Source organism: Prinia subflava, chromosome 4 (genome assembly GCF_021018805.1).
Source record: "Prinia subflava isolate CZ2003 ecotype Zambia chromosome 4, Cam_Psub_1.2, whole genome shotgun sequence".
Classification (NCBI taxonomy): domain Eukaryota; kingdom Metazoa; phylum Chordata; class Aves; order Passeriformes; family Cisticolidae; genus Prinia; species Prinia subflava.
In genome coordinates this window covers 44572875-44588383 of record NC_086250.1, presented here as the reverse complement: position 1 = coordinate 44588383, position 15509 = coordinate 44572875, and the positions used below count along the sequence as shown (strand labels likewise).

General features: G+C 35.9%; 1 protein-coding gene across 1 annotated transcript in view; it reads right to left on the bottom strand.

The window, feature by feature from the left end:
- The window catches only part of ADAMTS20 (ADAM metallopeptidase with thrombospondin type 1 motif 20), an 88325-nt gene that overhangs the window by 36144 nt on the left and 36672 nt on the right, over positions 1–15509 (bottom strand). The window contains exons 12-22 of the mRNA XM_063396616.1: positions 12871–13016; positions 11309–11490; positions 11076–11212; positions 9851–9968; positions 6137–6232; positions 4776–4942; positions 4537–4666; positions 3404–3530; positions 2506–2716; positions 966–1130; positions 126–290 (exon numbers count right to left, since the gene is read on the bottom strand). Of these exons, the coding sequence (XP_063252686.1) occupies positions 126–290; positions 966–1130; positions 2506–2716; positions 3404–3530; positions 4537–4666; positions 4776–4942; positions 6137–6232; positions 9851–9968; positions 11076–11212; positions 11309–11490; positions 12871–13016 (1644 nt within the window). The remainder of the gene's footprint in view (positions 1–125; positions 291–965; positions 1131–2505; positions 2717–3403; positions 3531–4536; positions 4667–4775; positions 4943–6136; positions 6233–9850; positions 9969–11075; positions 11213–11308; positions 11491–12870; positions 13017–15509) is intronic.

The window sequence follows — 15509 nt, the reverse complement described above, 5'->3', positions numbered from 1 at the left end:
CAAATATATGAATCAATTCAACTAAAACATCTGCTTAAGCTTCAGCTAAAATATTTAAAAAGTACTGTTCTGTGATTACTCATAGCCTGAACCATAAAACAAGCCAGGAATCTTTATGTACTCACTGATCCCCAAGGCCCTACTTGCCAAGATGCACATTCATGAAGTTCACACGATGTTATTGACTCTGGTCTGTCATCTGGGTTACAGAAATCATCTCTCAGTTGTTCATCATTAAGTTGGCACCAGACTTGACGATGCTTCATTCCTTTGCCACATGTCACAGGACACTGTAAAATTATAAACATCAGTTTGCAGAGACATGAATCTGCATTAATGACTTCAATTTCTTTTTAGTAACTTGTTGGATTTTAAAAATCACATAAATAGCAAAAATATTCCATGAATGTTTTTCAAAACCCCCTGTTTTTTAATGAACTTTTCATTTCCTGTTAAGTTCAGCTCAAATGTTAATACAAAGAAATTATTATCCAGATTCTAAAGCTAAAATTATGAAAACTATGTGCAGATAATTTATTTCCAATACAGTAATAGCACATATATCACAGCTTTCACTGGAGAAATGTTTAAACTGTCCACAATTCTTTTATATCCATCTAACCTATAATAAAATTAAAATAATTCTATTAAACAGGTGTCTGTCTAGTTCTCATTGCTTCATAAAAAAGGTATGCAAATTACTGCCAATACATTTACTTTACGTATCTTCACTACCTCATTTGAATGTAACAAAATTAAGGAGAAAAATAAATTCTAGGAGCATTTTACACAAGTTCTCATGCCATTCATAGATGTGTGATGTGTATCAGGCAAATCATAGGACTTCAGAACTTTAATAACCACATGGCTCAAAATAAAATAAAACCCCTACACACTTAATGCAGCTTATTTTAAGATCGATGACCATGACCAAATGTGCTTTAAGTTTTAGACAGTTTCATTACCTCACTCCAGTCAGTAACTGACCAGCTTGGACATAAGAATTCATTGCAACTCTGTGTCACAACTCTTGGAAGTTCCTGGCATTCTCTGTCAGGAAGATGACGACCCAAGTTGTTCATACAAAAAGCTTCTCTGGTTCTGACACCTCTTGCACAGCTCCTGGAACACTGTGGTGTATGGTAATGAAACAGGAAATAGAATGCAATAAAACCAGACCAAAATAAATTATCAGTCTTAAAGGTAAAATATGTTAATAATTTTGCCAGACAAAAGTGTCCTCCATTTAACCCACAGAATGCTAATGTGTTCATTTGAGATAAATTCAGCCCTTTGTGCGATAGTTCCAAGATGAAACTCTAATGAAGAACAAAACCAAAATTGTACAGAACTAAATTATTAAGATTTGTAACTCTGGAATTGACATGCAGAATAACAAGGTGGAGGCAAGAGGTCCAAAATGCAGAGCTGCTCCCTCAAAAAAAGGATGAGCCTGTTTATTTCTTTCATTTTTATACATTAGTGGGTCAGCTGTGGATTGGCTTCTGGGGTTACTTCATCCCACTGGCCAGACCAGCTGTCAACTATCATTATTTTCAGGCTAGAAATATGTAAACAAAGGACAGTGAACAGAAACAAGAAAGTTTATGTTCCAAGGCGTGAGAACCTGAAAAATTGTTCCTAATATTGTGCAGAACCTAAAGAACTAACTCCATCTTATGAACAAGTAGAAGGCTTTAGAAAAACTCAGAAAATCTAGAGCGACATGTAACTAAAATATATACCTTTAATTACCATGTCTTTGCTGCTGATATCCAAAACCTAGCTGCAAACAAGCTACCTATTCTTACAAAAATATGAGGAAGTTGGTGAAGTATAAGGGTTGGTATTAGCTGATTCTACATATCTGTATTTGTCAAACATTGTTTCCTTTTAGTTATTAAATTAAAAAAAAATATAGAGGAATAGAAGTGATGTTGGGAAGGATGAAGTAGAAAGACCTTGCAAATATGGTGGTTTAGATTCTGTGAGTCTGAGTTCAACAAGCGAGATAGAAATGAAAGCATGCTTTGAGATTTAGGGTGTGGGGTACAGGGCCATCAGCTTGTGAACAACGACCTGCTAAGCTGAGGGCCAGCCCCCTTGATTAAACAATATACTTCTGCTAAGCTGAGGGCCAGCTCCCTTGATTAAACAATCCCCTTCTGCTTGCCTTAGGTGACGGGGCATTTCTATTGGCTGTATGTAAATGTTGTTATCTTGTATTAGATTGGTTGGTCCAACTCATACTATTCAACTTGGAAAGATATTTAATGTACGGTATTCGGGGCTCTGCTCTCTGTTCGCTGTTCCTGCTCTCCTGGCCTGCTTTAGCTGTGCCCAGCAGCTACAAGCAAGGCCCTCACAATAAACCACCTGCTACCCCTGCAACATTGCTTATAGAGATACTTTGTCGCCAACTCTTCAGGGAGATACTCCTTCAAAGTTTGGTGTGAATGTTAACCAGAACTGTAATGGTACAATTATGAAGTTCTAAATCTGTACCTCTGACCACTCTGTGTAGTGCCAGCTGCTCAACATGCAGTCGCCATGGCAAGGCTCCCTGTTGGCTGGTTTCGGCTGGTGGGCGCAGTGCCCATCCTCCACTGGGGCACTGGGCCCTCTGCCAGCAGAGTACCTGAGGCAGTGGATCTCAACAGACCGATGGCCCGGGCCACACCGCGATGTGCACTCACTTCTGCCAACGCTGTGCCACCTAAAACGACAAACCATGGGAGAAAGCTAAATACGTTTTAAAAAACATGACCATGGCAATTAGAGCACTCGGAGAATGCACCAGCAATTGTAAAGTAAATATAGATATGTGTTTTAGAGAACAAATAAAACTGTAAACCATATCTCATTACTGGATTTTCAAAGCAATGTAAAAGAATTTGACTCATAGGCTTAAAAGAACATTTTAAATTTAAAGGATCTTTTGTCTTAATCTCCTAGGTGACTTTGAAAAATGTAAGCTATAATTCTAACTCTCCATCCTCTGAGTGTTTCAGCGTGGGCTATCTTGGAGTGCAAAAACCATAAGTCTGTTTCAAATTATTTCCAGTTGTGGGTACAATTCTGGTGGAAAATGTATTTCATGCAGCAGTATAAGTCTTTTGCCAGAATATATAGAACAGATCCACAATTCTAACAAGAGATTTTGTCTTTTACCGATAAAACTTAGAGAAGTAGCCTAGTTCTACGTGGAGTTGAAGGTGTAAATATCATGTATAAAGCCATTACACCAACAGATTTGAGGAAAACAAGGAGAGATGGGAAGGATGAGGAAGGTAGAGAGGGATGGGGTACAGAAGATAAAGCAATCTGAATTACCTTGTTTCAATGTCAATTAATAAAACCATATAAGACCACAATAATTCCATCAGTTAGGAACCTTTTTTACCTCAATTCACAGTCTGTATTACACTCCTCAAAGATACTTGGTACAGTGGGTATAAGCTCACATCTTTGATCAGACACTACCACATGATCACTTTTACGTATACATGTCATTCTTCTTCTTCGAATACCTTGAAAAAGAACCAAAAGAAGCAAATAAAGGGCCAAAATAAGGCTGCCTTATGGATTCCATTTGTCATTTAGAACTGAGATACCCCTTTAACACAAATTGCTGTATACAGCAGATTCTGCACAAACATGCTCCTTTGTGCAGCTCACTACATTCCAGGTGGAGAACAACCTTTCCCAGTCACCTTTTCCACCTCCCAGCTGTCCTGAGAATTACAAAAGTGCAACAGTCCATTTACTCATCAGGCTAAGTATTCCAAATGCATCATGTATGTCCTGCTAATTAACATATTTCCTAAACCACCATGTTAACACAGATGTTGTGATCCTTTCCCTTAAGGAAGCAGAAAATATGATCACAGGGTACTTAAAAGATGTGGAGTTCTGGAAGAAATGAGCATGTATGCAGCCTGACTCAAAACCAGAAGAAACTCATCATGACATATTTTCAGGCTTTTCTAGCACCCACTAATATTTGTCAAAAATCTGTGTACATACACTTTTATATATACACATTTCATAAATGCTGTGGCTTTATTTTTATACTGGAATGACCTAGAGACTAACCATTTAAAACAGACAAATATGTATTTAAACAGCTTCATCCCATGTGGCAGATAATCAAAAAGACAAATAAGTGAATATGAAAGACACCAGACAAATCAGTGATCACCTGGAAATGGTATAATGGAAGCCTAATGAATATTAATAGACATACAATATCACTTTATAAGAATGTATTAGATTTGATTCACTCTTTTTTACATAAACTGCTCCTATGTCTGCAAATGTAGATTTGAATATAGAATTGTACTGAATAAGTACTAAATATAGCAAAAACAAAAATCAGAAGCTATTCTGTCCTTAAAGGCTTTGTGAACTTAAAGCTTGCTGAGGGTAACAAGTTTCTTCGTTACAAGTAATGGTGAAATGTCAGAGAACTTAAGATGAGTCCACTCCTTAATCCCACCAGGTCTTTGGTTCTGGTAAAAAAATACTTCATAGTACCTTGGCACATCCTGCTGCAGTCTTGCCAGGGTCCATAAGGATCCCATGTAAACAGATCACTTCCATCTTCTATTGGGACATTGAAGGAATAACGCACATCAGGGTTGTACAAATTCCCTACACACAAAACCTTGATTGAGATAAAATGATAGCTGTTTTTGAGTGAATTTGAACATAAAGTTATGAACATTAGGATCATGTAGGAAATTTTCAAACATATGCAAAATGTAAACATGCACCTGTAAGGTCAGTTCTTCTTCAACTCTGTCAGTGCAGTTAATTCGTTCTATTGTATTGTTTGAACCACTGTATTCAAAAATGGCTCCTTGTATATTGATTTCTCTTTTGGACATGCTTACAACAAAATTTCCATTCAAGATAAAATTTCCATGGCTATCTGATAAAGCTGTAAGTGAAATAAAACATTGGAAATCTATTTAGTTAAAAGATTCTAAAGATAAAACCTCACTAACATGTAGCTTTAGTTTAGTCAATGTAAAAAGTTGTATCAAACAGTTCAAATTAAGGAACTCAATCCTAATCATCAGTAGCTTTCACCTGAGCACTGGTCAAGGATTTTCCAAGGCATGGATTTACTCTGCATTATAGTAATTAAATAATATTTATTCTGAAGGACTGACTGCAGTCCTGACTTTTAAATTTGACTAGATTCTACTACTGCAGAAGAAAACAATAATTATTGGTATTTCTGCCCTATTCTACAGCCCACATCCTTGTATTTGCTTCAGCGACTTTTAGTGAAGTGGGTTTTAAAAGTAAACTTGAAAATAAAAAAAAATATTAAGCATTTGTGATAGTCAATAAATACAATGACATATTTGCAATAATAAAGGTTAATGACAAGTTAAGCATTTTTAAAATAAGGTAAAATTTGTAGTACAAGATGCTATTCAGGCATTACTACATTTGAAATGGAAGTAAATGTCAGGGGGCAAGGGTTGTTTCTGGGCAACAGGTAACAAGGAGAATCTTTTGAGAATTCTACAATTTGTTGGCTAGGATAACAATGGAAGAAGAGATAGAAGGTAAATATGTTTCAACATTTTTTCCAGGCACTTCAGATACAATGTAACTACTGTGAAATAGAACAACCAAGATTTTTGGCAGTTTGTATTTATGAATTCTTTGTTGCCTACACACATTTGCAAATCTCTCAGCATATCCCAGACGTAATAGAAAAAGAGATATATGAGACAACTGGGAAGTTTGCTGATGGTCAGACTGCTTTGTTCATAAACAAAGTATATGCTCCCAAGACTTAAAACAGCAAATACCTGCATTATTCCTGAATTCACTTGTGGAATTCCAATTAACATTGTGACAACAAAGTAAAAAATTGATAAAATTATGCAAGGTGCTATAAGTCTTATTCTCTGATGAATGAACACACTTATCTAAGAACTAGCAACCTTAAGAACATCTCACTGATTTACATACTAGTTTTCTCACCAATAAATAAAAAACTAATTAGATATTTTCTCCAATGTCTTTATCAGACTTCTCATAATATATATCCAGTGCAGATCTCTGTCAATAGCACAAAACCTATCCATCAATGTTGTACACTGGAGGCTTTTACCAAGGTAGTTGTCATCTTCTGGTTTCCCTGAGTAGCTGTGCTGTTGAATATCAATGTTTGTTGCTCCTCTGGGAATATTTACTACAACATTGTAACCTGAAAATTAATTATATATAAAAATAGTCAAGTATTAGTAAATACGAAAATACATTTTCATTTACAAAGCCCTACAGTGCACCAGAGACAACCAATACTGAATGCCTTCACATGTTAGGAAGTGTTATGTTCTGTGTTCAGATATGTGAATTCAATTTCTTACCACTGACATGAGCTCAGTCTACTCAGGAAAATCCCTAGAGAGCAGAACTACTCTAGAAAGCAGTCACGTCTATCAAGAGGGACTCAGGAAACACTGTGACTGCTCAAAATTTAAACTTTTACAGAAATCTGGGTAAGCCACTTAACATGACATATCTTCATTCCCTGTTTACATGATTGAGGTAGCTTTTCTCTCACAAGAGAATTTAAAGACAGCACACTAAAGAATGAGTCGTAAATACTAAAATATTGCAGCGTTGCAGGCCATATGCATAGGTAGATACAGCTGTTAAACTAGCCATGCTTGATCCACCTTCTTTTGCTTAAAATATTGAGTTCACTCCCTTCAAAATACAAATGCTTCACAAATGAGTCACCATTTCTCGTAATATCTCCAAGTAATATTATGGTAGCCTTGCAACCAGGTAACAAAATAAGGTGCATCAAGATCTACTTTTTCAAAAAGTCACGTTGCATATAAACCTGTGTTAAAAAATCCAAACATGTTTCCCACAGATGCTAACTACGAATTCAAAAGGATACTTAAGGCTGAGAAAAACTGAGTATGGCAAACATTGGAAATATATAATAAATACAAACATGAAATCTAGAGGTATTAACAATTTTGATAATTTTTCCACCCATTTCACTGTGTTTCGCAATATTACTGTGGATTTGGTTGATGCACCTCTGTGGGTAAAAAATTTAAATGCCACTGTCCTTTTCATTTTGTACTGGGTTCAACTGGGAGAGAGTTACTTTTCTTCACAGTAGCTGGTAGGGGATGTTTTTGGATTTGTGCTGGAAAATGTTGATAATTCAGGGATGTTCTAGTTACTGCCAAGCAGAGCTTACAGAGTCAAGGTCTTTTCTGCCCCTCACCCCACTCCATCAGGGAGGAGGCTAGGGGTGCACCAGGAGTTGTGGGGGGATACAGATGGACCCCAGCTGACCACAGGGATATCCCAGACCATACGGCCTCATGCTGGGCACATGAAACCAGGGAAAAAAGTAAAGGGTGGGATGTTCAGAGTGATGGCATTTGTCTTCCCAATTCACTGTCATGCATGACAGAGCCCTTCTTTCCTGGCTGGACACCTGCCTGCCCATGGGAAGTGGTGAACCAACTCTTCCTTTGCTTTGTGTGAACATCTTTTGCTTTACCTATTAAACTGTCTTTATCTGAACCATCTGAGATTTCTCACTTTCCTTCTTCCTCTCTCCCATCCCACTGGGAGGTAGTGAGTGAGCGACTGGCTGTATGTTTCCAGCTGGGGTTAAGCCATGACAAATTTCATAATTCATTAACTTCCAAGTGCTTTTAATCTATTTAAACTATGTCATGCATTTAAATGAAGATTTAATCTAGTTACAGGTCCATCACATTTACCAGCTGGGGGCAGCAGTGCAATTGCAAATTGACAAGATGCATGCTTTGGATAAACACACGGTTTGTCAATCTTTCAACATACTGAGAAGAAAGCCAAAACAGTTAAAAAAGCCCCTCATCTCACACACTGAAGACCTTGTGGTCTATGACCTTCATAGAATGAAAGAAGACAAAATACAGGAGGAAAGTATAAACAAAATTGCAAAGTATGTTTTCAAGGATACACAAAGGGAATAAATCACATACTAGGACACTGAGAATGACCATAGAATAACCATTGTCCATGAAAGTCTCAGATACTCTAACTTAATGCAACAATAATAGCCAACAAAGTAATAATCTGTACATAATTAGATTATCATCTCCTAAAATGGAAGCCAAGTAAATTAGTATTTTGCTGTAATGAATTTTTGATTATTTCTTCATTACTGTTTACAGAGTTACTGACAACATCATAACTGCATGAATATAAGTACACACCACCGGCTGCTATTATCAATTCCAAATTCTGCCTTAGTATAATGGCTCATTTCAGTTTGAAAGGGAACCAAATGAAGATAAAAGAAAAAGTTCAAGTGCACACCAGCATTCTTAGCTTGAGATCCTAATTCAGATTTTTTTGGAAAATAGTGTCTCCTCAGACAATGCCTTCAGCCATTAGCCTAGGGATGTGTTAGACCTCCATTGACACTGGAATTTTAGTGATCAGCTAAGTATAATTTCTTGTTTGCATGGCTGCATTCCTACTTGAGCACACCTTGTGATAATCCCAAATGTTCAGCATACTGTTCATGCATATAACTCAGTATTATCTCTTATAAACTATAATTCAAGAATTTGAACATAATTTACAACATTCCACTAACTATAAAACCAAATAATAACTTAAAATTTTCCTCATTCCAAACATGGGGGCTTTTTTCCCCTCCAATTAGAAGCAAATAAGTCTGTGACAATGGAAAGTTGTTAAATAGGAGAGAGTGACAGTCTTGACCATATTTGCATAACGGCAGTTTCATATAATGGTCACTTGACTTGTAACAAATGTGTGTGTGACAAAATTCATGTGCTATCTATAAGCAACTTCTTAGAACAGACACAAGAAAAACTACATGTATTTTTATTGCAAGGGTAGCTGTATAATTTTTGGTAATTTTTGATGAGTGTGTGCCTTCAACCAGGGGAAAAGAAAATCCAACAGGATACTTGGCATACTTTTCTCTTCATCAACTATCCCTTTATTCTATGAATATCCTATTTTGGTAGCTCCCTAGATATAATTTTCACTTCACCTATGGTCTCTTTCAAGCAGTGAAGTGGAATGAAGGAGCCTCTAGGCTGATATTAACCTGGAGACTCCTGTGTGTAAATTCTGTGCTCTAACTAAACCGCACTGCTACACACACAGTAGTCTCTCCATGCTTCACAGAAAAGACCACATAGATAGAAGATAGAAGAGCTATCAGTAGCTCTACTAGAGAAAATAAATAAGTAAGAAATACCAGGGTTATTCAGAACTTTCTCATTCACTACCTGTCAATGAGGAAGAAAAAACATAACCATTGTTAACCCTGTTCTCTGGAAGGAGAACAGGCTCACATCTCACAGGCTATATTTTTCACTCAAGGAGAAAAGGAACCTCATCAGCTGCTTACAACACAAACTTGTTGCTGTCTCTTTACACAACCAAAACAAGACTTTGGAATATTTGGTCCAAATATTTGAAGGACTTTGGTCCTTCAGCTGCAAAGTTTCAGACCAGAGAATGCAAAATACAAAGCAAGAAGCATTCATCCTTTTAAAATACTTTTATTCTCATAATTTCTTTTATTTCTGGCTTTGGTCTTTGAGGAGATTGATTTTTTTTTCACTTGAATGGGTTAGTATGTCATAGTGTTTGCCTCTGCATCTTTGAGAGGGAATGTGACTGAAAATCAAAGATATTTTTGTTGCCAGAGGCCCTAAAGAACATACACTGAAATACTGCTTCCTTAAATGTAAAGAATAATTTCTAAGCCATAGTGAAGTGTGCATTAAGATTAAAAAAAAAGGCAAAACAAACATACCATAATGAGCACTGTTGAAAGTACCTGCAAGTGTCTTACATGAAGAATTATCACCACCACAGATTCCACATTTGTCTCTCCTTGCCTTTGAATTCAATACATGATCACAGCCTGCTTGCTACAAAAAATAACAAAAGTAAAAGGCCCTGTGTCACTCAGCCCAATGGAAAACAATGCAAATAAGTAATGTAAGCTTCCCACTACCCCAAAACATTGTTGTTTACTGTATATATCTAGTCTTCCTTGGCAATTCATTGAAAGCCATCAATGATTTTGGCTTCCGCAATGCAAGGGCAAAATAGGATGGTGCAATCCCAATATGCTCTATATGTCAAGAACTGCATAAGAATACATAACAGTACATAAAGATTTTGTATTAAAAAAATCAACATAATTTATGAATTTTAATTTATATTTACATTAAAAATCTTAGAAGTCTAAAAGCAGTATGCATATATACATGGTCATCAATTCATTTAAAATCTGTCATTACTGAAAAGAAGCAAAGGAATACACATAGACTGTGCTGGTTAAACTAACATAAGCACAATTTTGTTTATGTATCTTTACTTAAACTTCCTGGGGTTTTTTGAATATGATAAACAGGACAATTCTTTGGTATTTCTTCTTTATTCAACCATATAAAAATAAACTATATTTTCCCCTCATTCTGAATTTGCTCAGTTTCACTCCAATCAGCAAAACCTCAACAAGGTTTGACAAAAAAGTCTTGAATTGTCAAAATATAGCACCTTGCTTCTCCCAACAAACTCTTGTGGCAATGCCGCAGCTGCTACTAAGCAAAGAGTGCTGAATTGATTTAAGGGTCAGTTCCTGATTTTACAGTAAAGTAATAATTACATAATCTATCTACCCTTGGATTTTCTACTATTTACTTCTTTGGTAGCAGAAATACAATGCTAATAATCATACAGCCTGATTCTTCTTCCCTTTATGCTCATTTTGGATCTCACTGCTCACTTGAACAATATTAACTCTTTCACATATGAGGCTTAATGAGGCAAGATTGTGGGTCTTCAGGTTCAATTATATTTTCTTAACTTAATTGTTTCCGTTTCCAGATCTTTAATTTAGTAGGTAATAAAATTAGCTTAAGTGAATTAAGAACATATTTTCAGTAATGCTTATTTGTATTAATATTTAATATCTACTTTAACACCTGTTAAAATTGATTTTAATAATTAATAAATTTAGATTTAAATACCCTGCATAAGCCTTGAACACAAAGGTCATTGGTTTCTGCTCCACAGGGAGTACCATCAGCAACTCTGTCCTTCAGCTGATAGTAGGAAGTTGTTCCAGAAACTCGGCAAAAAAGTTTACAGCGATCTTTCATAGAAACTGGAAAGAAAATCCAAGAGGTTTCTTGTCTGTTTTAAAACTTTATTTAAAGTAGCATTTTCATTGTGTTAATTGAAAAGACGTATAATTACTTACTACCGCTGTATTTCGGAAGCCAGCGAACAGCAGAGGTCAGACCATTGATATTGAAGTGTTTGCCATCAAATTCAGAGCACTGCTGCTCCCGAAAATCTTTTTTGCCTTTTGGACATGAATCAGTATTACAAGACCGAAATTTCATCCTGCGACCAACACAGTACTTTCCTCCATTTTTTGGCCTAAAAAGAAGGTAAATGTAAAACACTCATTTTCTAAAATTGCTGTTTTCCACGAGAAGCAGCCTCAGCCATTGATCTAAAGAGGAAAATCTCACACAGCAATCTGTCAGCTGTGTAACTGACACACACACTGCTTTTACTGTGCATTCAATTATACCCAAAATAAACCCAATCCTTGTAAAATACTGTTGTTGAGGTGGTAGTCTCACTACGGATGTTTATTATTATGCATTATTATTTTTACTTCTCTTACATCGGTAACTATTTTGCCTGGGCAAAAACATTAGTAATTTTAATGCTTTTATCAATTTAGCTGAGATTACAGTCATATTTTTACAGAAGCAGCACCTCCCTCAGTAATTTGAAATTAATATTATTTTACAGAGTGACACAGAAAGAAGACAATTAGGAGCTGGCACGGTCTTTTCTGTAGTGCTAATATTGGTGTCACTTTGGGGATAAAAAGAATAAAAAGGGAAGGCTGTGGAAAAATATCCCATTTACTGTAAAGTCTAAAATACATTTTAACAGTTATAAAGCCTGACACAAAATAATTCAGTATTAGTATGTTCTTGGTGAAGAAAAAAAAGAATAAACTAACAGCATATTAATATTATCAATCACTACAGACTGAAAGCGGCATTATCTAATGGCAATCTAGTCTACTGCCTCTTACTTATCAGAGAAAATAAAATAACTTGGGCCATTTGTTTGAAGTTCATTTGTCCTACTGGTAATACCAAGCTGACATGACTTCCTAGAAAAACCCTGAAACTACTCAGGCACCAGCTGTGGTTCTGCTTCTGGACAAGTTAAAGTTCTCCTTGAATTTACTACAGAGAACAAAACCCACATGGAATTATTCAGTCAATGTACTGTTCTAGTTATAAAGGTAAGTTTTAAATGACTCTGTGTAACCAGTGCTCCTTGTGGTTGTTACTGGTGGTGCTGTTGTGGAAAAGCCTTAAACCAAAGCAAATCAAGTTTAGTTTCACTAAAGAGTACGGAATACATATATTTATTTTTCCAGTTCTTACTGCAAAGAAAGCACCTAATGTTTAAAGAAACCTCAACAGTTGGGGTAAACCTAGAAAAAAAGACCCTGCCAAACTAAGATTTTAGGAACATGTGCAAAAATGGAGAATATTGTTGAAAGACGTGAGTAATCTAAAAGTCCTCTGCATATTAGAGTCTGTAAACTTAACTCTTTCCAAACATGGCTGAAACAAGCATTTTTTTGGTGCTTCAAACTGATCTGCACAGCCCACAATACCTCTATTTTATTTTGAGCCAATCCATAATTTTTTAATATCTTCATTATGTAAATGTAAAACATATCAAAACACACTAAAAAATGTAAAACACAATTTAAAAACATACTCTGGTCGATTACACAGCCTGGTGGTGCTCTTAATTCCACCTCCACAAGTTCTTGAACATGAGCTGTAAGGTCCCCATGGTCCCCATTCTCCATCTACAGGACGCAGCTCCAATTCTCTGCTCACACAAATTCCATGGCGGCAGTGCTGCACAGTTGACAAACAAAATAAAATTCATAATTCAACCAAAAGGTTACTGTATATTTTAGGCACAAAAAGAACATAGTTTCAGTGCTCACTACTCTTATCTGGATCTGGATATTTTCTAAAACATTCAATTTTCTTTAAGATAACTTACTCACTAGTCACGTTTTAAAAATGCTATCTAGAGTTCTTCGATTTCTTTAAAATCTGCTGAATATTTATATGTCTTTTCACTTTACCCAAATATCTCTAAAAGATCTTAAATTCCTGATACACTTTCATACATAAGGTCCAAAAATAGATTTACAACTGTTTTTTATGTACAAGATTTTTTAGTTTAATTTTGGATTCCTGCTGATACAAAAAGTGAAAAGTTAAAAGAAATCACCAAGAAATTCAGGGTGCTTTCAACGTCTCAAAAGCTAACTATCTAGTGAGATTGCTTGGGAAAAGCAGATAAGCATGTAAGACCTTGATTAGGTAAAGCAAGATGATGCTATAGATTCATTTCATCTGCTGGGATTTACATTATTGAGAAGACAAAGACTGCAAGACTATTTTATTGTGGTCACGTCAGTTATGAGACTTCACCACATTGTAACTGTAAGCGTTTATTATTTATAGAAAGTAATTATCTTTTTTTCCCCCTGAAGCATCAATCTCTTGCTTCTAAGTATTTACTATCCCTGTTCCTGACTGCAAATATGTGTCCACTTCAGTGGTTATTCAAGAAGTGCATGACCAAAAAGTCTAAATGAGAATCTTATGATTGGTGCATGTGTGACTTTTTCCAAAGAATATGCAGGAATTACCAGGACTAGTCCTACTGATTACTTATGGAATTTGGAATTCTGACTCACTTGTATGCTTTAGAAAACCCCAAGTTTTATGCTTGATCACAGCACAGTGGAATAGTTTACATACTAAAATAGAATATTTACGAGATACTATAATTTCAGTACTATATATCCTGCTGACTTCTAGGTGGAAAATGTGTCCAGTGTGTACTTGACTTCAAACACCTTCTGAGCATCAAAGACTGCTCTTATCTGGACACAGGAACTGGCACAACTGCATACGTGGGGTCAATACTCATACATAATAGATTTCTTTACTTTAGATGCCTGTTTGCAGGTTCAGGATTAGACCATCCATTAATTAGGTTTGTTGTCAGGAGGGATTCTGCTAGTTGTATTGACAGGGAGTGGCTCATTCCATCTTTCCCTGCAGGAAATACAGTATATGGATCAGTCACTAGAGCAGGCTCTATCAACTCAACTGCTTGTTATTTCTGAAGCCTAGGCTTTGCCTCTCTGCAAGACAAAACAGCCTCCAATTACTCTAGAAGGATCTTGATAAATAAAGTCTCTGGCACATAAAACAGTTTAAGAACCTCTGATACACAAAAGATTAAATAATAAAACAAGCATTAAACCTTCTTTTTATTAAAAAGAGAACTAAAAGCACAAAAACTAATGCTTTAACTTAAAACCAAAAAGCCACCATTATTTCACTGCATATGAATTCTCACTGGAGTGCTTACTGTTATTTTGTGTTTTGTTTTCAAGATGGCCTTTGGGTACCTTTACATCCAAGCCTTCCAGTACCCAACATCAAATTCCTAGCAATCAAAGGCAGACTCTCTACATAGTCCATCCATAAGGTGAATGAGGAACATTAAGAACTTGCCTTTCCAAGAACTGCCCTTAGCACCTTAGGAAATAGTTTTTTACACTATAGACTCAAGCATCTAAATCCTCCTTCACAAAATGAATACTGCATTCTAATAGACACCAACCTAGCATTTGGGTTCTTCTTCCATCCAGAAAACCATTTACAATAACTTGAAGGGAGATTTCAAGAGAAGAGTTGTAAAACAAAATTTTATACCCATACACAACAGTATAATTTTGATCCATAAAAATGCAAAGCATATGCTCACATCTGGGATTATTTTAATAGCTTATCCAACAAACTTGTCTCAGCTATTATTCTGCTGCATTCCAACAGAAGCAACATGATGAAGTCACGGTAGAAAACTCCATCACCAGACATGTTCCAGATGTTCCTCTGTGTTTGCTTGAATCATTGTTTCACTGAGAATAGTGTGACATAGAGCTTTCCTAAACTTAAATACAATTGCTAACAATTTTTTTCTACATTTTTGATAGCAAATATAGCACATGCATCATGTAATGTGGTATCACACAATTCCAAACATACAGATTAAAGCAAGTGGCAAGGCTGGTCTAGTTAAGATCAACAGTTGGTTTGTCAAAAAACCCAGAAATGTTTCAAATTTGGAATCAATAAATCTATGGGTGTCCAAATTTGTTTTTATTAATAATCTCCTTACAATAAGCACTTTGAGTCTTTCCTGTGGATTAACCTAGGTTTGATAAATTCATTTTGAGAGCTTCCAATTTATCTCTTACTGAACTTGCTAAATTTCCAGGAAAGCATTCCTTGACGACGTTTAACTTTGACTGAATCAAG